We start from the raw sequence: 23,642 nt of genomic DNA, 5'->3' as shown, positions 1-23,642 counted from the left end.
CGCTCATTTAAAAATATAAATTCATTAGTGGTATATATTCAATACATTGAATAATTTTTTCCATTGAAATTCCACAAGATGTGGTTTCCCCCTTCCATACGTGCGACAGTCGGCTAAATTTCAGTTAAACAAATGAAAAACAAAAAGCATTCGTACAACAGAAAATAAAATTCACCCCATCGACTGGATGGACACCCCAGTATAGTAATACTATTTAGGTATACTATATCAATAATAGTTCTGGGTTAGAACTATTATTGATGAAGTTTTTTGTCGGATGGCGCCAGTCGTTCGTTCCTCTCCTCCACCGAAAAAGAATAAAAGAAAAAAAAGGAGATGAATTCCGAGTTGAGAAGTGATAGCACCCCCACACTATTGTTAATATTTATTTAGTGTTTATTTAAAATTCAGTGCGTCATTTTTTTATCTGGAGGATGTCCAGACACTGGGGGGGCATGAAGTATTGAAGCTGTTGGCAGTGAATCTGGGGGCGTGTTTTCGATAACTTGGGAGCAACAATTCTGTAATATTTTTTTCTTCAACATTTTTTGTTGTTGGATGGATAAATTGAAGGGGTGAATTAATGGAGTTTTCCATTTTTCAGAGGAATTTCCTGGGGCTTTCTTTTCAATAGGATCCTGAGAGGCGATAGGGGAGCGTGGATATGACAGGAAATACTCGGTCTCATTTTGTTGGAGAGTGCAATAATTAATTTAGGGTGATTGATTATCGAGGTGGAACTGGGGAGATGGAGAGTGTCAATGGACAACAATTGCAAATGAAGTACCAGAAGGTCGCGACGGAGTACTCCAAGGTGGGTAATTGTGGTAATTAATTGGGGAGAAGGGGAAGGTAAAAGTTTTGAGAATTTTTGTCAAGAAAAAAATTTAAAAATTCTCCCACTTTGTATATAATGCATGAAATATTATTTTTTATACTAATTAATTATTCTAAAACTTATTAACATATTGAAAAAGATTCGAGCTCAAGCAAGCGTCCTGAAAAAGGCTGTGATAGATGAACAAACTCGCAGCAGTGACCTGAAGGAGCAGATAAAATCGAGAGACGTGTCCCTTCGCAGACAGGAGCAAGAGCTGGACAGTCTGACCTTTCGGAATCAACAGCTGACAAAGAGAGTGACAGTGTTGCAAGAGGAGCTCGACAAACTCCAGAATAAATCGAAAAAAGGCCGGAGCAAATCTGTAGAGAACAAGGAGCTGCCACCACCCGCCCCCAATCACGTCTACGTCGAAGAATTCCAGAAGAAAATAGTCGAGAATGCTCAGCTGTTATCCCAGATATCAGATAAAGACAATGAGATAGAGGAGATTAACGACAGGATCAAACACTTGGAATACAGGTTGGACTTGTCTGAGAAATCTAGGTTGGATTCTGATGCCAGGTCTCAGGAGAGAATCGAGAGACTCGAGAGGGAGAGGAATGAACTCCAGAGGAAAATAAACGAGCGTCAGAAGCACGAGGAGACAGCGTCTTGGTCCAGTGTCGAAGGAAAATACGATTATGATTTGAAAGTGGGTATGAATCATCGTCAGGAGGGGCATTCTCCATTTTCATCCCCTTCTGGCTCCAGGAGGTCCTCCAAGTCCCTGGGGGATGCGCGAGTCCAGAAAACTCCGGATTTTCATGTTAATGAGGACAGTAATGAATTTGAGTTTGTGAAATTATGCGATCTCGAGAAGGAGTTGAATCAGTACAAGAGTGATTATAATATCCTGAAGATTAAATATGATGAGATTTGCCAGAAGGAGATTTATGGGGTCGGTGTGCAGCTGGAACCTGTAGAGATTAACAATATGGTGAGTTTCTAGATCTGCAATCAATGTTTTTTTAGAGAATTTGTAATATCCAGTGGAAGAATAATGGAAAAGAATGTCTTCAAAACATTTCTTTTATTCCTTATTTATCTGGTTTATCTAATGTTCTCTAACATTTTCTCGTAAAGTCAATAGTTTTCGAGGTTTATCGATATTTAATCCAGATTGAGATATTCAATTTATTTGAAATGTTTTGACATTCTAATAAACCATTAATTTAATTGGTTGAATATTCTTTGGAGGGAGTAAGAAATTCAATTTAAAATAGATAAACTCCTTTTTAGAGTTAACTAATTCACAAAAATATTTTATTTACAGATTGGAAGGCTAAAGGCACCGTTCGCAATATCCGAAGAGATCGAAGCTAGAGAAACGAAAATCCGTGATTATTTCCTGCGCGAAATCGAGAGATTGGTTAATGAAAAACACATCTGTCATGCTAAGAATCTTGCCATAGCAGCTAATGTGAGTAATCGTTATGATCTCTCTAAAAAATAGTTCCACGACGAAAAACTGAAGGAACTTTTCGAAAATATTTAAATTCCCCCCAAAAAAGTCTTCTAACATTTTCACCTGGAGCCTCAATTACGAGATCAATCAAGTTTTAGAAATAATTTAACATTAATTTTTATTTTTAGAATGAAGTTATGAGTGTGCATCTGGACAACAGCGAGGAGAAGAGGGAGAAGTGCGAGGCTGCATTGCTGGAGGCTTTATCTAACTGGAATAGTTCTCAGGAGGATAAAGAAGTCCAGGAGGGCAGTTACAAAGCTCAGTTGAGCACTATGACTGAACATTTGGCTAATATGAATGAAAAACTCATTCAGCAGACCGAGGAGATCCAGCAATTGCGATATGAACTCGAGCATAAGGTGATAAAAACCAATATTTATCTGTTATTCAACTTTTATATTCATTTTTTATTTGGTCTTCATATTATCTTATCTTTAATATCTAGACATTCATAAATTAACTCCAATTCACTCATCACAATTGTTTTCCTCTTCTAATTTACCATTAACCAAAATTATTGCACAAATAAATTTCAATTTTCATCGAATTAATGTCAACATTAATCATTTTTTCAGAATGGCAAAAAAGGAAGGCAAAAGTGATGCCAACTGCCACTAATCTCCAGCAATTAAACATTCCATGGATTAAGCTAATAATCAACAATTCAATGTAAATACGGAAAGATAAAATCGATGGTAATGAATTTATGAATTGACAAAAAATCGATGAAAAGAAAAATAAACTCAATTTTCATTTTAATCCGATGGCCAGTAAAAATCATCACTTCGTTACTTCAATCTGTCTCACATTTTTAATAATAACGAATATTTACACTGATAAATTATCGATGAACTGTTGGGACTGTGGAGTCAAAGTAAATTATTTAAAATACAGCGTGATCCCACAAATTGACGAGTATCGTAAGCTTTGATAAACATTTAAAAAAATATATACTGTAATGTACAACTACTCGAATTTAACAGTTATTAGTATTTAATGTTAATCGACCTTTATAGAAAAACTTGCACCACAGCTGCAGCCCTGTTCAGCCAGCGGATTATTTATTATTCTGAAGGCAGAGCGGATTAATTCCGAATGAAAATCAATCGTTGAGCCTTTTACGTACTCTAGGGAGGTGGAGTCTATTATGATCTTGGCTCCGTCCTTTAGAAAAACTCTGGAATGGAATCAATTTAACTTTTTATTTTTGGCGAGAGCGGCGAATGAGTGGAGAAATAAAATGAGGCTCGGAAATTTTGAGAAAAAAGTCGCTATCTCGATTCGGCGATATTCCTCGAAGGATAGACTTGCTGCATTTTATTTAATGAACTACTCTTTATGATTTTATGATTATTTAATTACTTGTCATCGTCGTGGACTGTGGAGTCCAAATCAAATTTGTACTGGAATCCGGAGCATCCTCCACCCTCGACAGTCACTCGCAAACAGGCTCCATCCTGGGATATCTCCTTTAATCTCTTGACGCAGCTGTCACTGATGATCAGGGCGTCCTCAGAGACATTCTCCGCTGCATTCGTTGCCACTTTCCGGAGATTTCCGTTCTGCAACGAAAGTTGACACCAAGGAGGTCTGTAAATAAATACAAAAGGAATTGGATCTAAAAAGCAAAACACGAAACGCAGAAGGAAAGACTATTTCACATTTTTTTAACAATAACATGCATATTTTTTCTTTGAAAAAAAATTTCAGATCAAATTAAATGGAGAATGATGAAATTCCCAATGTTTTAAATGAATCTAATGATTTATTTATGAAGAACAATAAAAATTCTGAATTAAAAAATTGAAATTCACAGATGTTTTTCAAATTTAGAGATAAATTGTTTGGTCTGGTGTTGTGGAATGCAGAGAATGTCATCACGATCTCACCAAGTCCTAAACTCCGTCCAAATACGATAATAAATATAAATAATAAAACTCACGATAATAATTTTGAAAAGTATTGATTCGAGGAGAAATTCGATGATAATTCCCACACGACATGCCGGAGTTTCGCCATCTTCCCCTGCGTCCCAATCCTGTCGTCTTGTTCCAAAAATCAGCTGATGATGACCTCAAGTCCTCCCCCACTACATCTGTTTTTGAAGATCCCTGATATATCGACAGGAATTTTCAGCCCATCACCATTATCTAAAAAATATTTTAAATATTTAAAAAAAATAAAGAAAAACAATCAAATCACCTATCCTAACGATATAATACCGATAATTGATAACAAATCCTTTACAAATAAAGAATCAATCAATCAAATTGTAAAAAAATAAAAAAACCCTTCCTTATTCCAACAAATACGATTTTTTAATAATTATTATTCATCGACCGGCTTCGGTTCGATAATCTCTTCGATCGTCAACTCGAGAAATCGATTATCAACAACAAATTAAAAAAAGAAAAAAATGAAAATTCGAATCCGTTGGATTCGATTCGATCCCTCGAAGCCCTCGAACGGCCCTGCCTTACCGACTGAGCCCCCCCACCCCCGGAAAACCCGATAAACCGGTAACCTTGTCCCCACCCCCATCAACAGAGCAATCCCTCAAAAATAGCCCCAACAAAGACAGAGACGAGGGAATAACTGGGGATAACAGACCAGAACAGAACAGAGAGTCCCCCAGCCGCCCACCACCCACCACCCACCACCACCCACCACCCGTAGCCACGTCACCCCCCCACCGCCCCCATAATTCTATATCTGCCTTCGACCAATCGAATGGTGGCGAAAGGGGAAGGGAGTTGTTCTCTCTCAGTCAAAGGGGCAACTTCGTCGCGCGCACAAGCCCCACCAAATCGAATCACCAAAAAACAAATAAAAATAATAAAAATCGGGGAGAAAAAAAGGAAAAAGGGGCCCCAGTGGAACGTGTGCTTTATCAATTATTTCCAAATCCTCCGCCCAATTTTGAGGAATACAAGTTAAAATTAATTGGTGGATATTAATGGCTGTCAGTGGTCGTCGCAGCGTGAGATATTCTCCTGTAGTCGTTGTGTACGTCAGTTGAATTTTTCTCATTTTTCAATGGGATTTCTTTTTTTTGAATGTTGGGGGTATCTGTCATTGATGAGAAGATACTCGTAATGGAAATTAAAATACATTCGGCCAAGGCCCTCTTCTCTTTCCTATCGTTATCTCTCTGTCGCACTCGTTGAGTTACTCTCTGCGCTCGCGCTTCCGTTTCCTTTTCTGTCATGAACGTTCTGATCTGGTCATAAGTGTTTATGTATAAACGAGTGGATGGTGGTCGGTTGGATGGACGTGTGAACATTTTTTTAGGTAATGGGGATGCCTTTTTGTGGCGAGATATCCGCGTTATTCTCCTCGTTTCACGTTTTTTTCTCGTCGCGAGAATATTATCCTGAAAATGTCTCCTCGTACTCGTGGAGGCACTGGTTCTCGGTTCTGGGGCTAATTCATCGTCAGGAATTTATCTTTTTCAGTTCTGAATTGGTGATTTGGTCCAATCAAGTGCTGGAGATGGTCTCCAGGTTCCACAACCTGGAGATGTTGAGAGACAATTAATCTCTTTTAATATCTTCTCGAAGAAATCTTGAGAGAATCGAACAAATCGTTTATTGAAAATTACCAGGATATCCTGGGATATTTTTCATCTATTTGGCGACTGAAACCATGAATTGTCCCCACGAAAGTAGATTTTAAATTTAACAATTGTGGAAAAACGAAATCTCATTCGGTATTCTTTATAATTCGTAATTATTTCTCATGTATTGATTGTGGTAATTACGTATTAATTATTTCATCTGTTCAATTCTCAGGAGATTTATATGCAGATCTGTTTCTGTCTCTCAAAAAAATTATTAGGATACGAAGGTGAAACTAGTGAAATTCAAGCAGAAATTTCGTTATAGATTAAAAAAAGCTTGAAGATAGACCAATCCCACGTACAAATAATTTCTAATAGCAAAAGAATGGCTTGAGAATAAATCTGCTAATTTCAACTTTATAATAACTTTTTTTTTTCGGCTTTGGGGCTCTTGGAATCACGAGTGACTGTGGGGTAGGCCCGGCAGTGATTATTATATTATTCAAAAGTTCATATATTTTTTAATTACACAGTGATAACAGAGAGACGACGGAGACCTCCACCAGAAGCAGCCACGGGTTAACATAAGAGCTGACGTAAGATATTTTTGGATGTGAAAAAAACCAATAATAATTATCTCTGCGACAATTTCTCCAAATATGTGTAATAAGATCCGCTAGTTGTTCTCTCACACTAAAGTTATTTCGATGAATCAACGACAAACAACTTTTTATTCGCTCGAAGGACTTCCTCATTCCCTCAGAGTGACCAAATAACTTGAACAATTTCTCCATCTTGATAATTGACTCATTCATGTCAATTTCCAGGAGTTGAATCGCTGAAATGTTCACCGGAACAGTGAAAGTGAAGATATGCGAGGCAGCGGGTCTCAGGGCGACTGACAAACACCGCAAGTTCTGGCAGGATGCACCACCGATAATCGATCCCTATGTTCTCCTGGATGTCGACCAGAATCGTCTCAATCGCACATCAATTAAACCAAAAACCTTCGATCCTGTCTGGAATGAGTGTTTCGCTCATGATGTACAGTCAGCTGTGATGCTGGGACTCACTGTATTCCATGATGCTGCACTACCACCTGATGACTTTGTTGCTAATTGTAGAATTCCATTTGAAGAGCTTGTAAGACGTGAGGACGAAACTGCTGATTTCTGGGTAAATTTTATGAATAGTTTTGACAACGTTGTTAAACGTAACAACTTGTGTTTATGGGTTTATTTTGGGAATGAGTGGGAAAACGCCAGATGATTTTATCGGGAATCGTACAAATCTCGAAAAAATATATCTCAAGTGCTACCCACAGCATCGATATCCACATCGACGAGATTCATCCAATGATTTATTAACGACAAATTAATCTACTTCGTTAATTCTAGATGAATAGCAATTTGGTTTTGATGAACAACTTTTGATGGAATATCTCGGAATCTGAGAGAGATGGCGGAATTTTCATGAGCACCTTTTTTATAGCTCTCCTTCCATTCTACAGAAAAGGTAATGACAAATATTTCGCTGCATTGCTTAGGTTCTGAGATATTCCTCGAAAGGTCGACCGCAGAAAAAGTGGTAAAGAGTAACGAGTAGATTCACCTAACAGGAGGCTTTTGAAGAAATATCTCGGAATTTGAGATAGATAAGGGAATTTTCATGAGGACCTTTGTTGTACCTCTCGTCACATTCTAAAAAAGAGGTCCTATAAAAAATGTTTGTATGTCTCTCAGATTCAGAGATATCCTACAAAAACTCAAGCAGAGAAGTCTGCTAGTTATCCTTTAGCCTTTACTACTGAATTATTCACTATCAATTTGATATAATAGTTTGAAAAAAAGTTTGATAACTTCCTGGAGACCCTCACACGTCACCAGCTGGTCATGAACTGCCCCAACAGACTATTCATTCACTCCGGCACTCCTCCACTCCCTCGTAAAGATGACATAACTGACGTAAAACAGAAGATAGGGAACTGATAACGACCAGATGCCCACGAGAGTAGGGATAAGACTCGTAACAACGTTATCTCAGGGTGTACACATGGATTTTATTTTATTGCAAATGAGTCACCCACTCATTGTTCTCATTTCAACCACGATTGGGTAATTTTCAGGATTTTTTGCACATCAGGGTAACTATTAAAAAATGCCCTCTGATATTTTCCCCTGGAATTTTTCTAGTTTATTTTTGTCGTTAATGGGTAATTGGATAATTAAGGAATTGATCATCAGCAGATGTTCAAGATAAGACGTTTTAAGGCACACCTGAACGTTATCTCCAGGTGTACACAGGGATTTTCGAGGCCAATTAAACTGCTGGATGACTACCATTTTGGAGTGTCACTCAGTTTTTAGTCGTACGACGTGCGGGTTCGTTGCAGAAGTCACCAGTTAATTGCGTTTTAATTATGAGTTTCGGAGAATTTTCGGATTTTAAGGATGATTTTATTATTTAGTGTTGTGTATTACTCCGTTTTTTCTATCGATCAGATTAACCAATTAATTCAACAGAAATTCACAGCTTCTTCTGCAACGAAAGTAATTTTTGTTATTTAAAATTCGAGGGAGAAATGAGGGAAGTTCCAATCTTACAAACAGCCAGACAATTTAAATTCCCTGGAATGAAAAGATTGAAAAATATTAATACTGAGCAGCAAATAGCAGAGAATTAAGTAAAAATTCCATCCCACCATTTTGCCCAGATTTAAATGAACCAAAATGCTGCATACCCATAGAAATTACGGTTGTGTAAAGTGTTTCAAACGATTGGTGGACATTCATCACCAGACCCTAGCAAAGACAGCATTTTATTATCCGAAAGATACTCTGGTGAGACTGAATTAGGAAGACAGTGATTTTTAATGACTTCTCACGTGTGATTTCTTATCTCAGAAGGCTAATACTGATGGATTTAATTTTAGATCGACCTCGAGCCACATGGGAAATTGAGGGTCCAGATAGATTTGAAATGGAGCAACCAAGGTATCAGTTCCTATCCAATTCCTATTCGAGGATTTATCAAAAATTTTCACACGATTTATCTAATAATTTCTTATTTGTCATATCAATTTGATATTTCAGATCAACAAGCTGGCTGCAGTGGAGATGCAGCAGGAGAAAATATTGGATCGGGTGGTGGAAAAGACAGCGGTGCTGTGACAGGTAGTATGGAACCACGTGGATTCACTGAACGTGGACAGGGCTTTAATCGACGTAGAGGTGCTATGCGTAGGCGAGTTCATCAGGTCAATGGGCACAAATTTATGGCGACTTTCCTCAGGCAACCGACATTCTGCTCACACTGCCGTGAATTTATTTGGTGAGTATTAACCAGTTAAATAACCACACGGGTCCTACGGTTTTGGATTTATTTTAAAATAGTAATTCGACAATTTCCAATGATTCGTCACAAATCTTATCGCAGAAATTGCACCGCTTGGGGATAAATTTGAGGATATCGCACGTTTTATGGGATAAATAATGAATAATCGGGTGACGAAGTGATCAGGAGGTATACTTGTCTCGGAATCCATGGAATAATCGATAATTCTTGGAGAATTGCATGTGGTTTTGTGCCTAAAATTTATACAATTCTGTAATTCAGCCTCCATTTGCACGCTTTGGGCTCTCGAATTCAATTGGGTACAGATGAATAAATCAGCGAGGATAAACAGAGGATTTGGGGTGCCTGGAGTATTTCTTTTTCTCTCAAATGGTTTTTGAGAGGCCCATTTGTGTTTTTTTTTTTTTTCTTTTTTTTTCGATGGGATATCACGGAGATAATGTGACGTGCTTTGTCTGTTGTATTTCAGGGGCGTCGGAAAGCAAGGCTATCAGTGTCAAGGTGAGAAAGACACAAAAGTCATGTTATTAACCGAATTATTTATTCATGTTCCTTAATTCTTCAGTCTGAGATGTTTGATCCTTATCGTTCACTCTCTGTTTATGATTTATCATGCAGAGATGGCTCTTGGAAATTATTCGTCATTTTATTTTACTCATTTTATTAATTCTGCATTTGAATTTGTATTGTCTCATTGGCATTAACAATTTGCTTTTGCAGGGATGTTTATTTCATTTTAATTCACGGTTTTCTTCATTTTTTAGTGTCTTCTAGGTGCAAGGTTTATTTATTTCGTTATGTCCTCGTTGGAGATGCATATCTTCAGGGTAAAGTGGTGGAGGAAATATTTCAGAGATTTATTGGAGAACACAATGAGAATAATTTTTTATTGTCAACAGAATTTCTGGCATTGAAATTTTTCATTCACCACTTCACTCGATTCTTCCTGAATTTTCATTTGCTTCTTGTTTACAAAGATAAACAAATTAATATTGGAAATTATCCTCAAGAGGTTTTCGAGGCGATTTAACAAGGCATGAAACAGCTTTGAATGTGCAAAGTACCAGAATTTAATTAAACAAAAAGTCGATGAATCTTTACAAGATAATTATGAAAAAAATATCTTTGCAGTTTGCACGTGCGTTGTTCACAAGAGGTGTCACAGACTGGTAGTAACAAAGTGTCCTGGCATGAGGGAAGAGGTACGTCATGGTGTAACCAATAAAATAATTACCATTTTTCATTGCGGTTTTAATGCAATATCATTTTTTTTTTTTAAGTTATCGCTCGTGTTGATGCTTTTGTTTTATGTGCTTCGTACTTTTCTTTTTTTTCTCGTTTTGTCGTTTGAAAAATAATTCACGGTGGGACGAATCAGGAGAAGAACACTATGTTGCAGTCTAATGAAGGAACACAGGGACAAAGATTCAGTGTTAATGTACCACATCGATTTGAGGTGCATACTTTCAAGCGTTTCACCTTCTGCGATCATTGTGGATCGTTGTTGTATGGATTAATTCGACAAGGACTTCAATGTAAAGGTAATAAACATTTTTCAAATTCAACAGTACAATTTGTGTGAATCACCCTTTATGGAGTATCTGAAAAATGAAAACAATAATTGAATTAGAAATAAATAACGATTGTAATAGAGTTTTGAATGATTTTTTCCCGTGAAATTTTTTGAAATTCCTGAGATTTATTAATGAAATCATTTGTCTTTTCAGTTTGTGATTTAAATGTCCACAAGAGATGCCAGAAGAATGTAGCCAACAACTGTGGCATCGATACAAAAGCAATGGCAGAGATCCTGAGTACTTTGAACATCTCACCAGATCAACAGTCAAAGGCTCCACGGATTAATTACAAGCCCAGCTCCTCAAGTAGTTCCTCGCACAGTACCTCAGGCCCTGGCAAGCAGTCCTCACAATCAGGAAATATTGATAGCAGTGGACAATCGAATGAACAGGCACCGCTTATCGATCTGACACCACGAGAGGACGAGAATGAGACGAGAAAATTCTCACTGGATGATTTTAATTTTATCAAGGTCCTGGGGAAGGGCAGTTTTGGTAAAGTCATGCTGGCTGAACGCAAGGGCAATCCTGACGAGGTATTCGCTGTCAAAGTCCTCAAAAAGGATGTCATTATTCAGGATGACGATGTCGACTGCACCATGACAGAAAAGAGAATTTTGGCACTTGCTGCCAGGCATCCCTTCCTCACTGCACTCCACAGTTGCTTCCAGACACCTGAGAGATTGTTCTTCGTTATGGAATACGTTAATGGAGGTAATTATTATTATTTTTTAGCTATTGAAATTTCGAATGAAAAAATTATTTGCCATTTTACCTAACCTTCGGAGTTCGAGAGATACCTCTCTGACTATCCCAATGATTTTCCATTTTCAATTACTTCGGTTCTTAATAAATTACATTAATTTTTAGGTGATCTCATGTTTCAAATTCAAAAAGCCCGTAAATTTGATGAGATTCGAGCTCGATTTTATGCAGCAGAAGTGACGTTAGCCCTCCAGTTTCTCCATCAACACGGAGTAATCTACCGTGACTTGAAGCTGGACAATATTTTATTGGATCGAGAGGGTCACTGTAAACTTGCTGATTTCGGTATGTGCAAGGAGGGCATCGTCGAGGGGCAAACCACGACTACATTCTGTGGTACCCCAGATTACATTGCCCCTGAGATCCTCCAGGAATTGGATTATGGGGCCTCTGTCGATTGGTGGGCACTTGGGGTTCTAATGTACGAGATGATGGCTGGACAGCCGCCATTCGAGGCTGACAACGAGGACGACCTCTTCGAGTCGATCCTCCACGATGATGTGTTGTATCCAGTTTGGCTCAGTAAAGAGGCTGTCTCGATCCTCAAGGGCTTCATGACGAAAAATCCAGCCAGACGTCTGGGGTGTGTCATCGCCAATGGAGGGGAGAGCGCCATTAAATCACATCCTTTCTTCCAATCCATGGACTGGAGGGCACTCGAGGCCAGGAGGGTCAAGCCACCCTTCAAACCTAAAATTGTAATTCACCTTTTTGTTGTTCAAATTTCAGTAAATACAAAATTAACAAATCATTCTAGTGAAAAATGTTTGTGAAAAAGGACTTTTTTTTTTAGCTGAGGAAATTTCCTAGAAACATTGTCTTCAACTTTTTTCTTTTAATTCAGTGATTAAATCAATTAAATCTTCTCCATTTATTTGGGCCACCAGAGTAATTAATGATGATTTTTTAATTACAGAATAATGAAAAAGACGCGATGAATTTTGACGCGGAATTCACGAAAGAAGAGCCAGTCCTGACTCCAGTCCACCAGTCGATCCTCAATTCAGTAAATCAAGACGAATTCAAGGGTTTCTCATTCGTCAATAAGGACTTCAATCCAAATCGCCTTGTCACCCCCTAATGAGCACTACCATCCCCCTCCGATGATAAATCGAACGCCGAAAAATCACAATCGACTGTCACATGCGTTCGTGCGTTGTGTCGACGTCTCTCACGTCGATTATTACCTCCATGGAGCACAAACGTCGACAATGCACAGGTAAAACCGAGAACGTAATCAAGGTCTTATCTATAATTATTTTAATCCAATTTCATTCTTCCAATTGACACTCCATCGATACAATTATCGACAAATCAATCAATTCATTGACATAAATGAGTGAATTAATTGATTTCAACGAATAAATCACGAGGAAAATGAAATAATTTTTGTTTCTCACGAAGTTTCATGATTAAATCATCATTTCTACCGAAAAAAATGATCATTAATTATCCACTGAGGTATCATCTGTCCAAATTACCATGAAACTTCGACAGAAATGAGTAAAAACATCAGACGTGACCAAAAAATCCACTGAAATTTCAATGAGATTGGGATTAAACGATTATTCATCGAATAATTATACGTATCAGTTTGAACAAATAGTTAAATGAACTATTTGTCGGTGGAGATGGTGCAAGCACAGGAAATTGATTTTTCATTGAATAAGAGGAGAAATTATAGAGAAATAACAGAAATTTATCAGATGATTTTATCGAATGATTTCGATATGATTGAGATCAGTTCCCTGGTGGTTCCGATCAGTTATAAATAATATAAATATTTAATAACTATTTTAGAATAATGCCTAATGTAGTCGAGCACAGGAGGAGCGTTCATTTAATTGATTGAGGGGGACAAATTCGATAAATGAATTACTGGGGGGGAGGGGAGGTTTCCATTACTTTTTTTTCTCATCTTTGTGATTAATCATTTGCACTTAGGTACTCTTACGTGTTGTCTCTATCTAGTTAGGTACGTCAGTGGATTGGAAAACAATTGACTTAAGGAATCTCGGTATTAATTAATGCACATCGTCCTTAGTAGAGCAGTGATTAATTGTTAATTAACGAAACGTCATTATCTCGAGTATTTTGGGTGGAGTATTGTCCAAATATATTTATTGAAACGTCGATGAATTTTACTGATGATATTTAAGTGGAAACGCAGTAATTATATTTATAATTATCAAATTATAATTATTAAAATCTCGGGAGGGAGTGGAGTGAGAGAAAATGTCATGAGACATTTTTTCTAGATCTTGAAATTTTCAACGGAAAAGTTCTCTTGTACTTTCCCGTAGCTGCAGCAGTTGGCGAGATAATCAATTTTTTTATTTCGTTTCATGATTAATTTTTCAAATGATTAATAATTAATAATTAATTGAAATCTATCGGAAAATTCTGAGTGGCGTTTCACCAGTGATTCTCGTACTTAATTAATCGGTCTTGAGAGAATTGAGTACCGATCAATCGTTTGAAAATTTCATTCTGAATTATATTTATCAAAAAATTATTTTGTTTAATAAATCGTTGATAGAGTTGGGAAATTCGATGGTAATTAAATACTGACGATTTTAATGATCTTTCTTTTTCAAATATTCATCAGTTGATTCGTTAATTAATTGATAATTAATATTAATGTTGAATCGTGAATTAAATAAACGATAAGAGAAGTATTTTTAAATTATAGATTAATGAACAAGTGATTAATCCTTTGATTGGATTGTCATTCTCTGGCGATAAAAGCCCTAATTGCTGATGAAATTGATGTGAATGTCGATGGATTAATCAACTGAGATAATTGTTGTTGTGATATCGTTGTCGTATTAAATATGGGAAGATATTTTTATTTAATTTTAGTTAATTGATAAGAGTAAATCGCATTATCTCGCTTCGTGGGCCATGAGCCTGTGCGGGACTCACGGAATGCGCAAGCGATAATTTCGTATTCATATTTTAATGATAAGAGTAATTGATGAAGAATAAATTGTAGAGATAGATGAGGAACAAATTTATCATCAATTTGTATATTCTCTCATCAATCGTCTTGTGTTTCCGTCGATTTTTCACACTCTCAACGATCGCGGTGATTTTTTTAATTAATCAAATTGATTGATTGAATGTTGTGAAATCGTGGAATATCATGCAATCGATAATTGCGAATTTTCCGGGAATTAATTCTTTAATTTATCCGAAAGAAATAAGATTTCACGCCGATTCCACCGCGTCACCACGAATTCCTCCATTTTTAATGAAGAATGAACTGAAAGAACAATTAAATGGGGAATATTGATAAACAAATAATCTTAAAAGGGTGCAGAATAAAAAAATCGATGCGAAACGGTTAGTCCGGCCTACGTTTAGCAAAAACAAGAATTATTCGCATAAATTTGATGATAAACCATTTTAAAAATTATGAATCTTAATTGATAATTAACGTAAGAATGAGAATATAAATAAATTGATAAGATTGGATCCTAGGTAGATTAATAACAAACCAAAGTCTTCGTTCTTAATTTCTCATTTTTACTTTTTCAATTAATCTCTGCGGTAATTCAATATATTTTCCAATCAATTAACGGAGATTGGATTATTGCCGTCCCGATCACATCGATTGCGAGTGGAAAAATAATTATAGAGATTTCGATTAATTTATTTTAAAATACAACCAAATTTTCCCCTTCTACCAATTTTTCATGATTTTTCAAATCGATTAATTGCAGAGATTAATTGTGAATATACTGTGGGCCATTTCCACACATTTGTTTAAATTATTCAACAATTTTTTTTCTAATTCTCAAGCCAGTGGATTCACGAGAAAATGCCGGTTGTTTTTTCTCTCGAACCCACGGGCTCTCGGTTCCCCAACCAAATTAACAAAAAGAGAAAAACTCTCGTGCGTATTAATTATTAATCAACAAATAATGGGTAAATAAAAAAAATATATAAAGTGAGAGCGACGAAGCAGAGCTTCGGACGTACAGAGTCTATGCAGTATATCTATAAACAAAGAAAAAAAAAACTTAACAAAAAGCATAACAGAAAAAAAATTTAATGAATAATTATCAGAGAGAACAACTGGCCCCTCATTAAATCGCGCTGTCCCGTTCGATGTGATTTTTTATCGCTAATTTATAGTCTAATTACCTAACGTAATGATAAACAAAAAAAAAAATGATAAATGAATACGTTGAATGTTAAATTAAAAGAATTTAACAAAATTGAGAAGACAAAAAATCAACAAAAATGAGAAAAAAAAAGGGGGAAAACATAATATAACATTAATTGTGAGTAAAATATTATTGTAAACGTCGATATGTCTATAATGTGCTTGTGTTTAGTATCTAGATGAAGGAAGTTTATTGATTAAATTAATTGTTGATAGCACCTGGGCTATGGTGCGGGCACAAGAAATATTTAAACAATTTATGAGTGAAAGAGCCCTCTCATGAGAATTTCACTGATTTGATGTTGAAAGTGTTAAAGTAAAATGCGTTATCCTCGTACCTAAATTATATATATTGCTGGCTCGATGATGATCAAGGCCAACTGGTACTTGTCATCATTTCTTTTTTTTTTTATATATATATTCTTTTTAGATTAAGAAAACACCGAGCACCGTTACGATGTATAGGACAATTGCAATTGAGTCTTGAGATTTTTTTATCAATTTTATTTGTACTTTATTTGTATTTTATTTGTCTGAAAATCGAGGAAGTCAGAGAGAATGAATTAATTAATCGATAAATGTTTATCTCCTCTTAATTTTCATTCAATCAATAATTATGAACAAATCGTACTTCTGAAGTAATAATCACGTTAATCAAGTCTCAGTCACGTGCCACAATAATTTACGCTTCCCAATTGTTTAATATTTTTTAATACTGATTTAATTGATAAGTCATTGAAATTCGAGCGTTAGTTAGTGAAATGCCTATTTAAGCAGAATAATCAAGAGAGTAATCAATCACATTATTATAGACTCACCAAAATTGAATTGATAATTATTTTTTAAAAAAATAATTACGAATAATTAACAAACTGCTGAGCGGTTGACGTCATTTTGTTTAAACTCATAATATATTTTTACTCAATGGATCTCGTACAATTTTTAATTAAAAATGGCACATCGTCGATCACTTGATTGAGGATAAATAACAAATTACCAAAGATGTACAACTTCCCCAGTTAATTAATGTGACATCCGGTGAACTATTGAATTATTTCACATCACATATTGCATTATATTTTTAACGGACAAACGCACATGCCTCGTTAGGTTACTAGTTGATTAATTAATTATTTAAAAAATGGAGTGAACAATCTAATTGATAAAATCGTCACAAATTAGTGAATAATCAACCGAACTACCTTGAGTACATGACAAAACAGATCGCTCATTGAAAATCGATCTGAATAATAAAAATTTATTTAACTGTTTCATCAATTTTATTTATTGTTTTATTTTATTTTTTATTGTGATAAAAAGTTAATGATAAAACGCTCCATTTTTGTTCCTATCGTGCGATAAATTAATTTAGAGAGACAAGTTTTATGAAATAATCATTGAATAATTATCGCCGATTGTTTAATAACATTCAGGGGTAGTTTATTATCGGAATCGATCGTCAATCGTTGTTATTGACGATTGATTGAACCTGTGCATTAATTATCAGCATTAATACATTTAAAACTCAATAACTTCGTAATTGATTTTGTAATTATTGTAATGTTTATTGCGAATTGTTTATCGTTGTATTTGTGTAGTTGATAACTTTAACTTTGTTTAGATGTTTTTCATTCGCTTGAGTGTTTAAATGCCTAAAACGGCGAATTGTGAACAGAGAGATGTGAAAATTGAGGAGATATTGTGGAATTTTTTAAATAATATCCAGAGTCAAAGAAAAAATACTAGAGAAATGATTAGAGATGAAAAATTACACTCAGTTGTTCATGAAAAAAGCTTCTGACATTTTCTCTGATGATTTATTCTTTTAAAAATTCCACTCTCTCCTCTGGAGCAAAACAAATAATCAACAATTACCTGAATTACGAACAAAATGGAGGTCGAGGCAAAATACTTAATGACGAAGAGGTGAATCTACAAAGTGTACCTTTTGCTGCGTACGAAAGTAATTATTACCAATTAAACTAATTGTCCTCGTTACGCTGTACCCACGAGAGAGGGAAAATCGTTGATAAACGATAACCAAAAAAATTCAGTAAATAGAAAAAATAAATGAATAAATAAAAACTAGGGTAAAGCTTTCGGTGTTTTCAGACAAAAATGATTATTTAAAAAAACAAATGGAATACGCGATTTTATTCTATTGAACATTACGAATATAAATATATTCAAGTGTGAACAAAGAGATTGAATTGAATTGTCGTTTGAAGTGGGAGAATAAAGGGAGATCGAATAGTGAAAAAAAAAAAAAATCATCCAAATGTCAAGTACATTTATTACCTATATTCACTTCTACTTACTGTTCAATGCCCGCTGGTGCTGATGGACGAGTTTATTTTTAATTCTACATTCAGTTTGATGTCTCATTTATTTTCTGTCTGATGTGTGGAGAGATGTGCAATGCAGGTGCCAGTGGTGGACATACCTTGAATGCCGAGGGCTTCTGCGAAAAAAAAAGTACTTAGTTGTAACAAAATGGTACAATTGTTATTAATCTGGGGACGTGAGAGACAGACGAGGAGAAAATTCCAGAGAATTTATCAGAATATCTTGAGATAAAAAAATTTTTTTAATCCTAAGACACTCCATTTTTTATCTCAAACTTGACAATTGTACAGGTCATTAAATTATTAAGTCGAAATTTATTTCTTGCTTCTTTTGTTGATAATATATTTTTACTCGATGGAGTTGGAGGATAAATTAAATTGATTAATAAAGAAGTAATGGATTTGGGAAGCTGAAAAAATGATAATTGCATATTATTTGTTCTTCAGGTATTCTCAATAATTCTCTGAAATCATCTCATACTGATTTCTCCCCAAACACTCGACTAAATCCTTAATTGCCGATAATTAACTGGTGCCAAAGATTATCCCAATGCCCACTGCAATGCCCTCAATTACTAAACTAATGCCTAAAAAAAAAAGCCAATAAAAGATAGAAAATTCACTGAGATCCAGACGCAGAAACAGACAAATTCCTAATCCATACCATAAAAAACAACAATCTGCGTCCCATTTTTTCACAACTATAATTAATTACACTCCCAATGACTTCCCTAAATCAACAAATGAATAGGTAAAAAATCAGTCGTTGAAATGGAATTGATGACAAGTGAAAAATGACGAGAGATATTCATTACCTAACCTGAAGAAAAAAAAATGATAAAAAATAAATGAAAGAAGAATTATATTAAAAAAATGTGTAATTACAGATGACTATTATTATACAATTGATTACCCATTGATTGTATTACCGTACAATTAACAGAGAGGAATTTCAGTGATTAAATAAGTTTAATGAAAAATGTAATAAAATAAATAAAATTAATGATTAAATAAAAATACACGTTACGTAATTTGAGGTACACGTAGATAGCGTAATGAGTGAATATCTACTGTGACTAGAGTGTAGATAGATAATGTAAAACTATTACGTATTATGGAAGAAATGAATAAATAAAGTACTCGTTCCAGTGATTGATTGATTCCAGTCAATTGATTATCGATCAATTGATCGATTCACTGATAGTATTTCCGGTTTGATTCGCTGGGAATGTGGAATCGTATGACCGCGGTAAAATTTCGAGTAATTAATTTATAAATTATGATTAGAAAGAATGGAATTTTTACCGGTAATTGTTGAAGAACTCTGGGAAATCACTCACTGGAACAATTGTCCACTGTTAATTGTCTGATTATTGTGTAACAAAATCATAAATGAATATAAAATATATATATACATATATAATAAACATGTGTGTATATATACATATATTATATAAAATTATGTGTTTTTTTTATTTAAAGTATTTTTATCCCGTTTTTTAGTCTCCGTTTGCTTTGAATATTATGGATTATTGTGAAAAATATTGTTTTTTCGACTGAAATTTTTCTCGCGTCCTTTTTAAAATGCTATTAATCGAATATCAATGAACTAGTGCTAAACTTCGACGTCTTTAACATTTTATACATCGAATACACATAATAAAAACGGGTGATAATCGATTTCGTAGACATCAATTTTATGTCTAGATATACAGCCAGTAAAAGATGACCTACGTATTTCATATTTAATTTTATGTAATCACATCAAAAGGCTATTAGTACGGGATCAATCTTTTCTGAGGACGAAATGTATAAATGAATTAGTCTAAGGCGAGAAATTGAGGCGTGCAGATGGCATTTTTCATGTCATGATGAAACGACTGCTAGTGATGTGGAGAAAAAAATTTAATGAGTACTCAAACATTAAAAATTATCACTGGGAAATTCAATTAGTTCGTTGGGCTTTTCGGAGTGTCGGTGTTTGGCCAGAAGTCGGAAGAGCAAATGGAGTTAAACTTTTCATTAATCTGACAATAATAATTGCTATTCTCTTCATCCCCCAAAGTTATACTCTTTTTCTCGCCGACAATTCGAATGAATTATGCTCTGCCATCGCTGGTCTCCTCCTCCGGACTTACATAATAACTGCAATGATTCTCTTTCGGTTAAAATCAAAAGTACGCCAATCGATTTTGTCAGAAATGAAAATAAATTGGTCGACTCCTTTCACTCAGCAAGATACCAAAATAATGCAGTATTACGCTGGATTATCAAGAAAAATTGGATTGATTATGATTGTAGCACAAAGTATCAGCCTGTACTGTAAGTACATCAATATTATTTAACCATTATCGACTAGTGTACTCTTTTCAATCAAATTGAAATGAAAAAAATTGAAATAACCGAGTAATGCAGTCAAATCTTCCATTCAATTTTTTAATTATAAATGTATAAATTATAAACATCTAGTGATTTTCATTCTTATTTTTCAGTCATAATTTTGAATCCCCTGGTGGTCTTAGCTGTTGTCAAGGAAAAAAAACTCACAGAATTATCTTTTGTGTCGCACATACTCTCTCTATCTAATGACTGGATTTTTGCTGGATTCTACATATGTGCAATAGTACCTATAGCTATATGTAGGATAATAATGGTTGGAGCCGATCTTTCTTACGTGACATTTTGTCTTCATACTTGTGGACAATTGCATATTCTTGGCAACAGAATAAGAGAATATCAAGGAAAAATCCGTCATTCATCTGGAGATGACATTCTGAGAAGTTGCTCCTGTCTCAAATGCATTGTCGATTCACACGCCCAAATTTCCCAATTTGTCCACAAAATTGATAATTATTTCAATATTGTTATTCTTCTACACTTTACTGCTCTCATGATGATGCTAAGCTCTGGTGCAGTGCTTATTTTAAAGGTACGAACTCAGGACTTCAAGTGAAAAGAATTATTCAATTGATCTCTTCTCCTAGAATCAATCGTGAAAAATAATTACATATCCCTAATGAATATTATAACAACTACACATTAATTGCAATAATTTCAGGAATACGATGAAATCTCTACCGAAATTTTTCAAAAATCATGAAAAATTATAAGATATCGCCAATAACTTCTTAATCATTGGCTTTTCATATTTTACAGTGGTTTCTCGCTGGATTGTATAATGAAATGGGTCTCTATATCACCTTTCAATTGTCCGCATTCAGTAAAATATTTTTGTACTGTTGGTCGACAGAAAAGTGCCAACAGGCAAGTGATGCTCTAAATGAAATATCGTATTCCGTCGATTGGTCGACGAAAACTGGAAACGTCAGGAAAAATTTGATTCTCATCATTCGGCACTCAAGGATTCCATTTAAATTAACAGCGGGAAAATTCTTTGTTCTCTCTCTCAAGTTGTTCAGACAGGTAGTCTATTAAAAATTTTAATTGTGTCATAATAATAATGTAATTTATTCAATTTGTTAATAGTTTATCTTCACGGCGATATCGTACATGTCAGTGCTGAGAGCTATCACACGAGACCATTGAATTCTGCAAAAAAAGTGACTAATAAAAAAATTATTTTAATCAATGATCGGCATGAATAATTATTCGTGTAATATTTTATAAAAATGCAAGATCTTTACAAAACAAAATCTTTAGTAATATATAAATTGTTTAGTAATTTATTGCTGTAGAGTAAGAATTTATTTATAACCGTAGATTCCTGAAATATTTGACGCAATTTTTATTTCCATAATGATTTTCAACGACGTTTGAAGCATTAATTTTAAAAAATGTGGTGGACGTGGAATAAAACGAAATAATAAAAGCTAGTAGCAAACAATTTCCCTGAAATAATTTACATGGATAAATAGAAATCTATTGATTATTTCGAAAATTATTAGGAACTTGGTAGCAATTTGAATACGCAAACGGCTCATATGGATTTTCAGAAGAGCTAATAAAAAAAAACAAACAACGCACTTGATATTTCATTTTATGTCGCCGTATTAAAAATCCATGTGTACGAATGCCATTTTTTACAGTTAAAAGTGTAAAGATGAATTAGTTTGAGGAATGAAATTGAAAGGTGCAGACGTCAAGTTTCATTTGATGATGGAACGACTGAAAAAGATATGGAGGAGAGAATTTAATGAGTACTCAAACATTGAAAATTATCAATGGGAACTCCAATTGATTCGTTGGGCTTTTCGGACTGTCGGTATTTGGCCAGAAGTCGGAAGAGCACATGGAGTTAAATTTTTCATCAGCCTCACAACAATAATTGTTACTCTCCTCATCCCCCAAGGTTATACTCTTCTCTTCGCCCACAATTGGTTTGACTTATGCTTGTCTGTTGCTATTCTCGTTTTCCGGATTTACGTAATCAGTATAATGTTTTTCTTCCGTTATAAATCAAAAATCCGTGAATTTTTATTGGTTGAACTTGAAAAAAATTGGTGCGCTCACTTCAACCAGGAGGATAATAAAATAATGCATTATTATGCTGAATGGTCACGAAAAATTGGGCTGATTCTGGCTGCAGGAGAAAGTGTCAACATCTACAGTAAGGACATCAATTATCTTAACATTATTATCAATCAATGTATTTCTTCCTGATTAAACAGCTGTTAATTCAATTACTCGAACAGTTTGTGGCAAATAAATGCAGTCAAATCTCCAAAACGTTTTAGAAAGGTTTGAACTGATTATCAACTTTAAAAGTTTTCCAAAATTACAACTCAATTTTTCTAATTCTCAGATAATAAATGTGATAAAATCTAATGATTTCATTCCTCTTTTTTAGACATAATTTTGCGTCCACTGTTCGCAACAATCAGAGGACAAAAAAATGAAAACTCATTAATTCACGTGTGGAATATATACTCTTCCAATAATCAAATGGCAATTGCTGCATACTTTATCGGTGTAACAGTAGCTGTCATTACATGTAGCATAATATTTTTTGGGGCCGACATTTGTTTCGTGACACTTTGTCTTCATACCTGTGGACAATTCCGAATTATTGGCAACAGAATAAGAGAATACCGAGGGAAAATTCGTCATTCATCTGGAGAAGGCATTCTGAAAAATTGCTCTTGTTTCAAATGCATTGTCGACTCACACGTCCAAATTTCCCAATTTGTCCACAACATTGACAATTATTTTAATATCATTATCCTCATGAACTTCACTGGTCTGCTAATTGTTTTTAATTGCACTGGAATCCGCATTGTTCAGGTATAAATTTATGATTACTGGTAAAAATATAATTACACCATAATAGATGATAATTAATATAATAATTGTAGTCTTTTTTCACTTCCGTTCAAAAGCTAGACGTCAAAATTGCTGATAATTTCTGGAAAATAGTGATACAATTTTTAACCTTCATTTAGTTTTTGTATTTTGCAGAATTTTACCGCCAAAATGTATAAAGAAATGATGCGTTATGTCCTCGTCCACTTGGTGTTGCTTTCAAAATTATTTTTGTACTGCTGGCTGACAGAAAAGTGTCAACGA

General features: G+C 34.8%; 4 protein-coding genes and 1 long non-coding RNA gene across 6 annotated transcripts; 3 read left to right on the top strand and 2 right to left on the bottom strand.

Annotated features, from left to right (window-relative positions):
* The first annotated feature begins 270 nt into the window (after nucleotides 1–270).
* LOC105272180 (protein phosphatase 1 regulatory subunit 21) lies at nucleotides 271–3,034 on the top strand. The gene is made up of 6 exons (XM_011314131.1): nucleotides 271–523; nucleotides 605–814; nucleotides 978–1,817; nucleotides 2,154–2,300; nucleotides 2,474–2,707; nucleotides 2,924–3,034. The coding sequence occupies exons 2-6, from the start codon at nucleotides 749–751 to the stop codon at nucleotides 2,948–2,950; spliced, it is 1,314 nt and encodes a 437-aa protein (XP_011312433.1). The 5' UTR covers nucleotides 271–523; nucleotides 605–748; the 3' UTR covers nucleotides 2,951–3,034.
* A 102-nt stretch (nucleotides 3,035–3,136) lies between these two features.
* LOC105272179 (iron-sulfur cluster assembly 2 homolog, mitochondrial) lies at nucleotides 3,137–4,446 on the bottom strand. Its single transcript, XM_011314130.1, has 3 exons — nucleotides 4,291–4,446; nucleotides 3,711–3,938; nucleotides 3,137–3,525 (listed from the first exon to the last, which is right to left on the bottom strand). The coding sequence occupies exons 1-3, from the start codon at nucleotides 4,365–4,367 to the stop codon at nucleotides 3,348–3,350; spliced, it is 483 nt and encodes a 160-aa protein (XP_011312432.1). The 5' UTR covers nucleotides 4,368–4,446; the 3' UTR covers nucleotides 3,137–3,347.
* Nucleotides 4,447–5,133: 687 nt separating this feature from the next.
* Nucleotides 5,134–16,940, top strand: Pkc98E (Protein kinase C). Of its 2 annotated transcripts, none has more exons than XM_011314129.1 (11): nucleotides 5,134–5,354; nucleotides 6,441–6,503; nucleotides 6,735–7,083; nucleotides 8,840–8,900; nucleotides 9,000–9,237; nucleotides 9,731–9,762; nucleotides 10,393–10,463; nucleotides 10,661–10,802; nucleotides 10,989–11,552; nucleotides 11,709–12,301; nucleotides 12,520–16,940. In XM_011314129.1, exons 3-11 carry the CDS (start codon nucleotides 6,751–6,753, stop codon nucleotides 12,682–12,684), a joined length of 2,199 nt encoding a protein of 732 aa, XP_011312431.1. In that variant the 5' UTR covers nucleotides 5,134–5,354; nucleotides 6,441–6,503; nucleotides 6,735–6,750; the 3' UTR covers nucleotides 12,685–16,940. The 2 variants fall into 2 exon arrangements, with proteins under 2 accessions (XP_011312431.1, XP_011312429.1); XM_011314127.1 differs by having other exon boundaries at nucleotides 10,640–10,802.
* A 103-nt stretch (nucleotides 16,941–17,043) lies between these two features.
* Nucleotides 17,044–19,546, bottom strand: LOC105272178 (uncharacterized). The gene is made up of 2 exons (XR_892729.1): nucleotides 19,033–19,546; nucleotides 17,044–18,235 (listed from the first exon to the last, which is right to left on the bottom strand). It is a non-coding gene; the product is annotated as an uncharacterized lncRNA (long non-coding RNA).
* A 451-nt stretch (nucleotides 19,547–19,997) lies between these two features.
* On the top strand, nucleotides 19,998–21,772 carry LOC105272176 (uncharacterized). The gene is made up of 4 exons (XM_011314126.1): nucleotides 19,998–20,441; nucleotides 20,612–21,048; nucleotides 21,276–21,542; nucleotides 21,606–21,772. Exons 1-4 carry the CDS (start codon nucleotides 20,009–20,011, stop codon nucleotides 21,663–21,665), a joined length of 1,197 nt encoding a protein of 398 aa, XP_011312428.1. The 5' UTR covers nucleotides 19,998–20,008; the 3' UTR covers nucleotides 21,666–21,772.
* The last annotated feature ends 1,870 nt before the right edge of the window (nucleotides 21,773–23,642 follow it).

This window comes from Fopius arisanus, unplaced genomic scaffold, assembly GCF_000806365.1.
Source record: "Fopius arisanus strain USDA-PBARC FA_bdor unplaced genomic scaffold, ASM80636v1 scaffold00148, whole genome shotgun sequence".
NCBI classification, from domain to species: domain Eukaryota; kingdom Metazoa; phylum Arthropoda; class Insecta; order Hymenoptera; family Braconidae; genus Fopius; species Fopius arisanus.
This window is presented reverse-complemented; position numbering and strand designations above follow the sequence as displayed.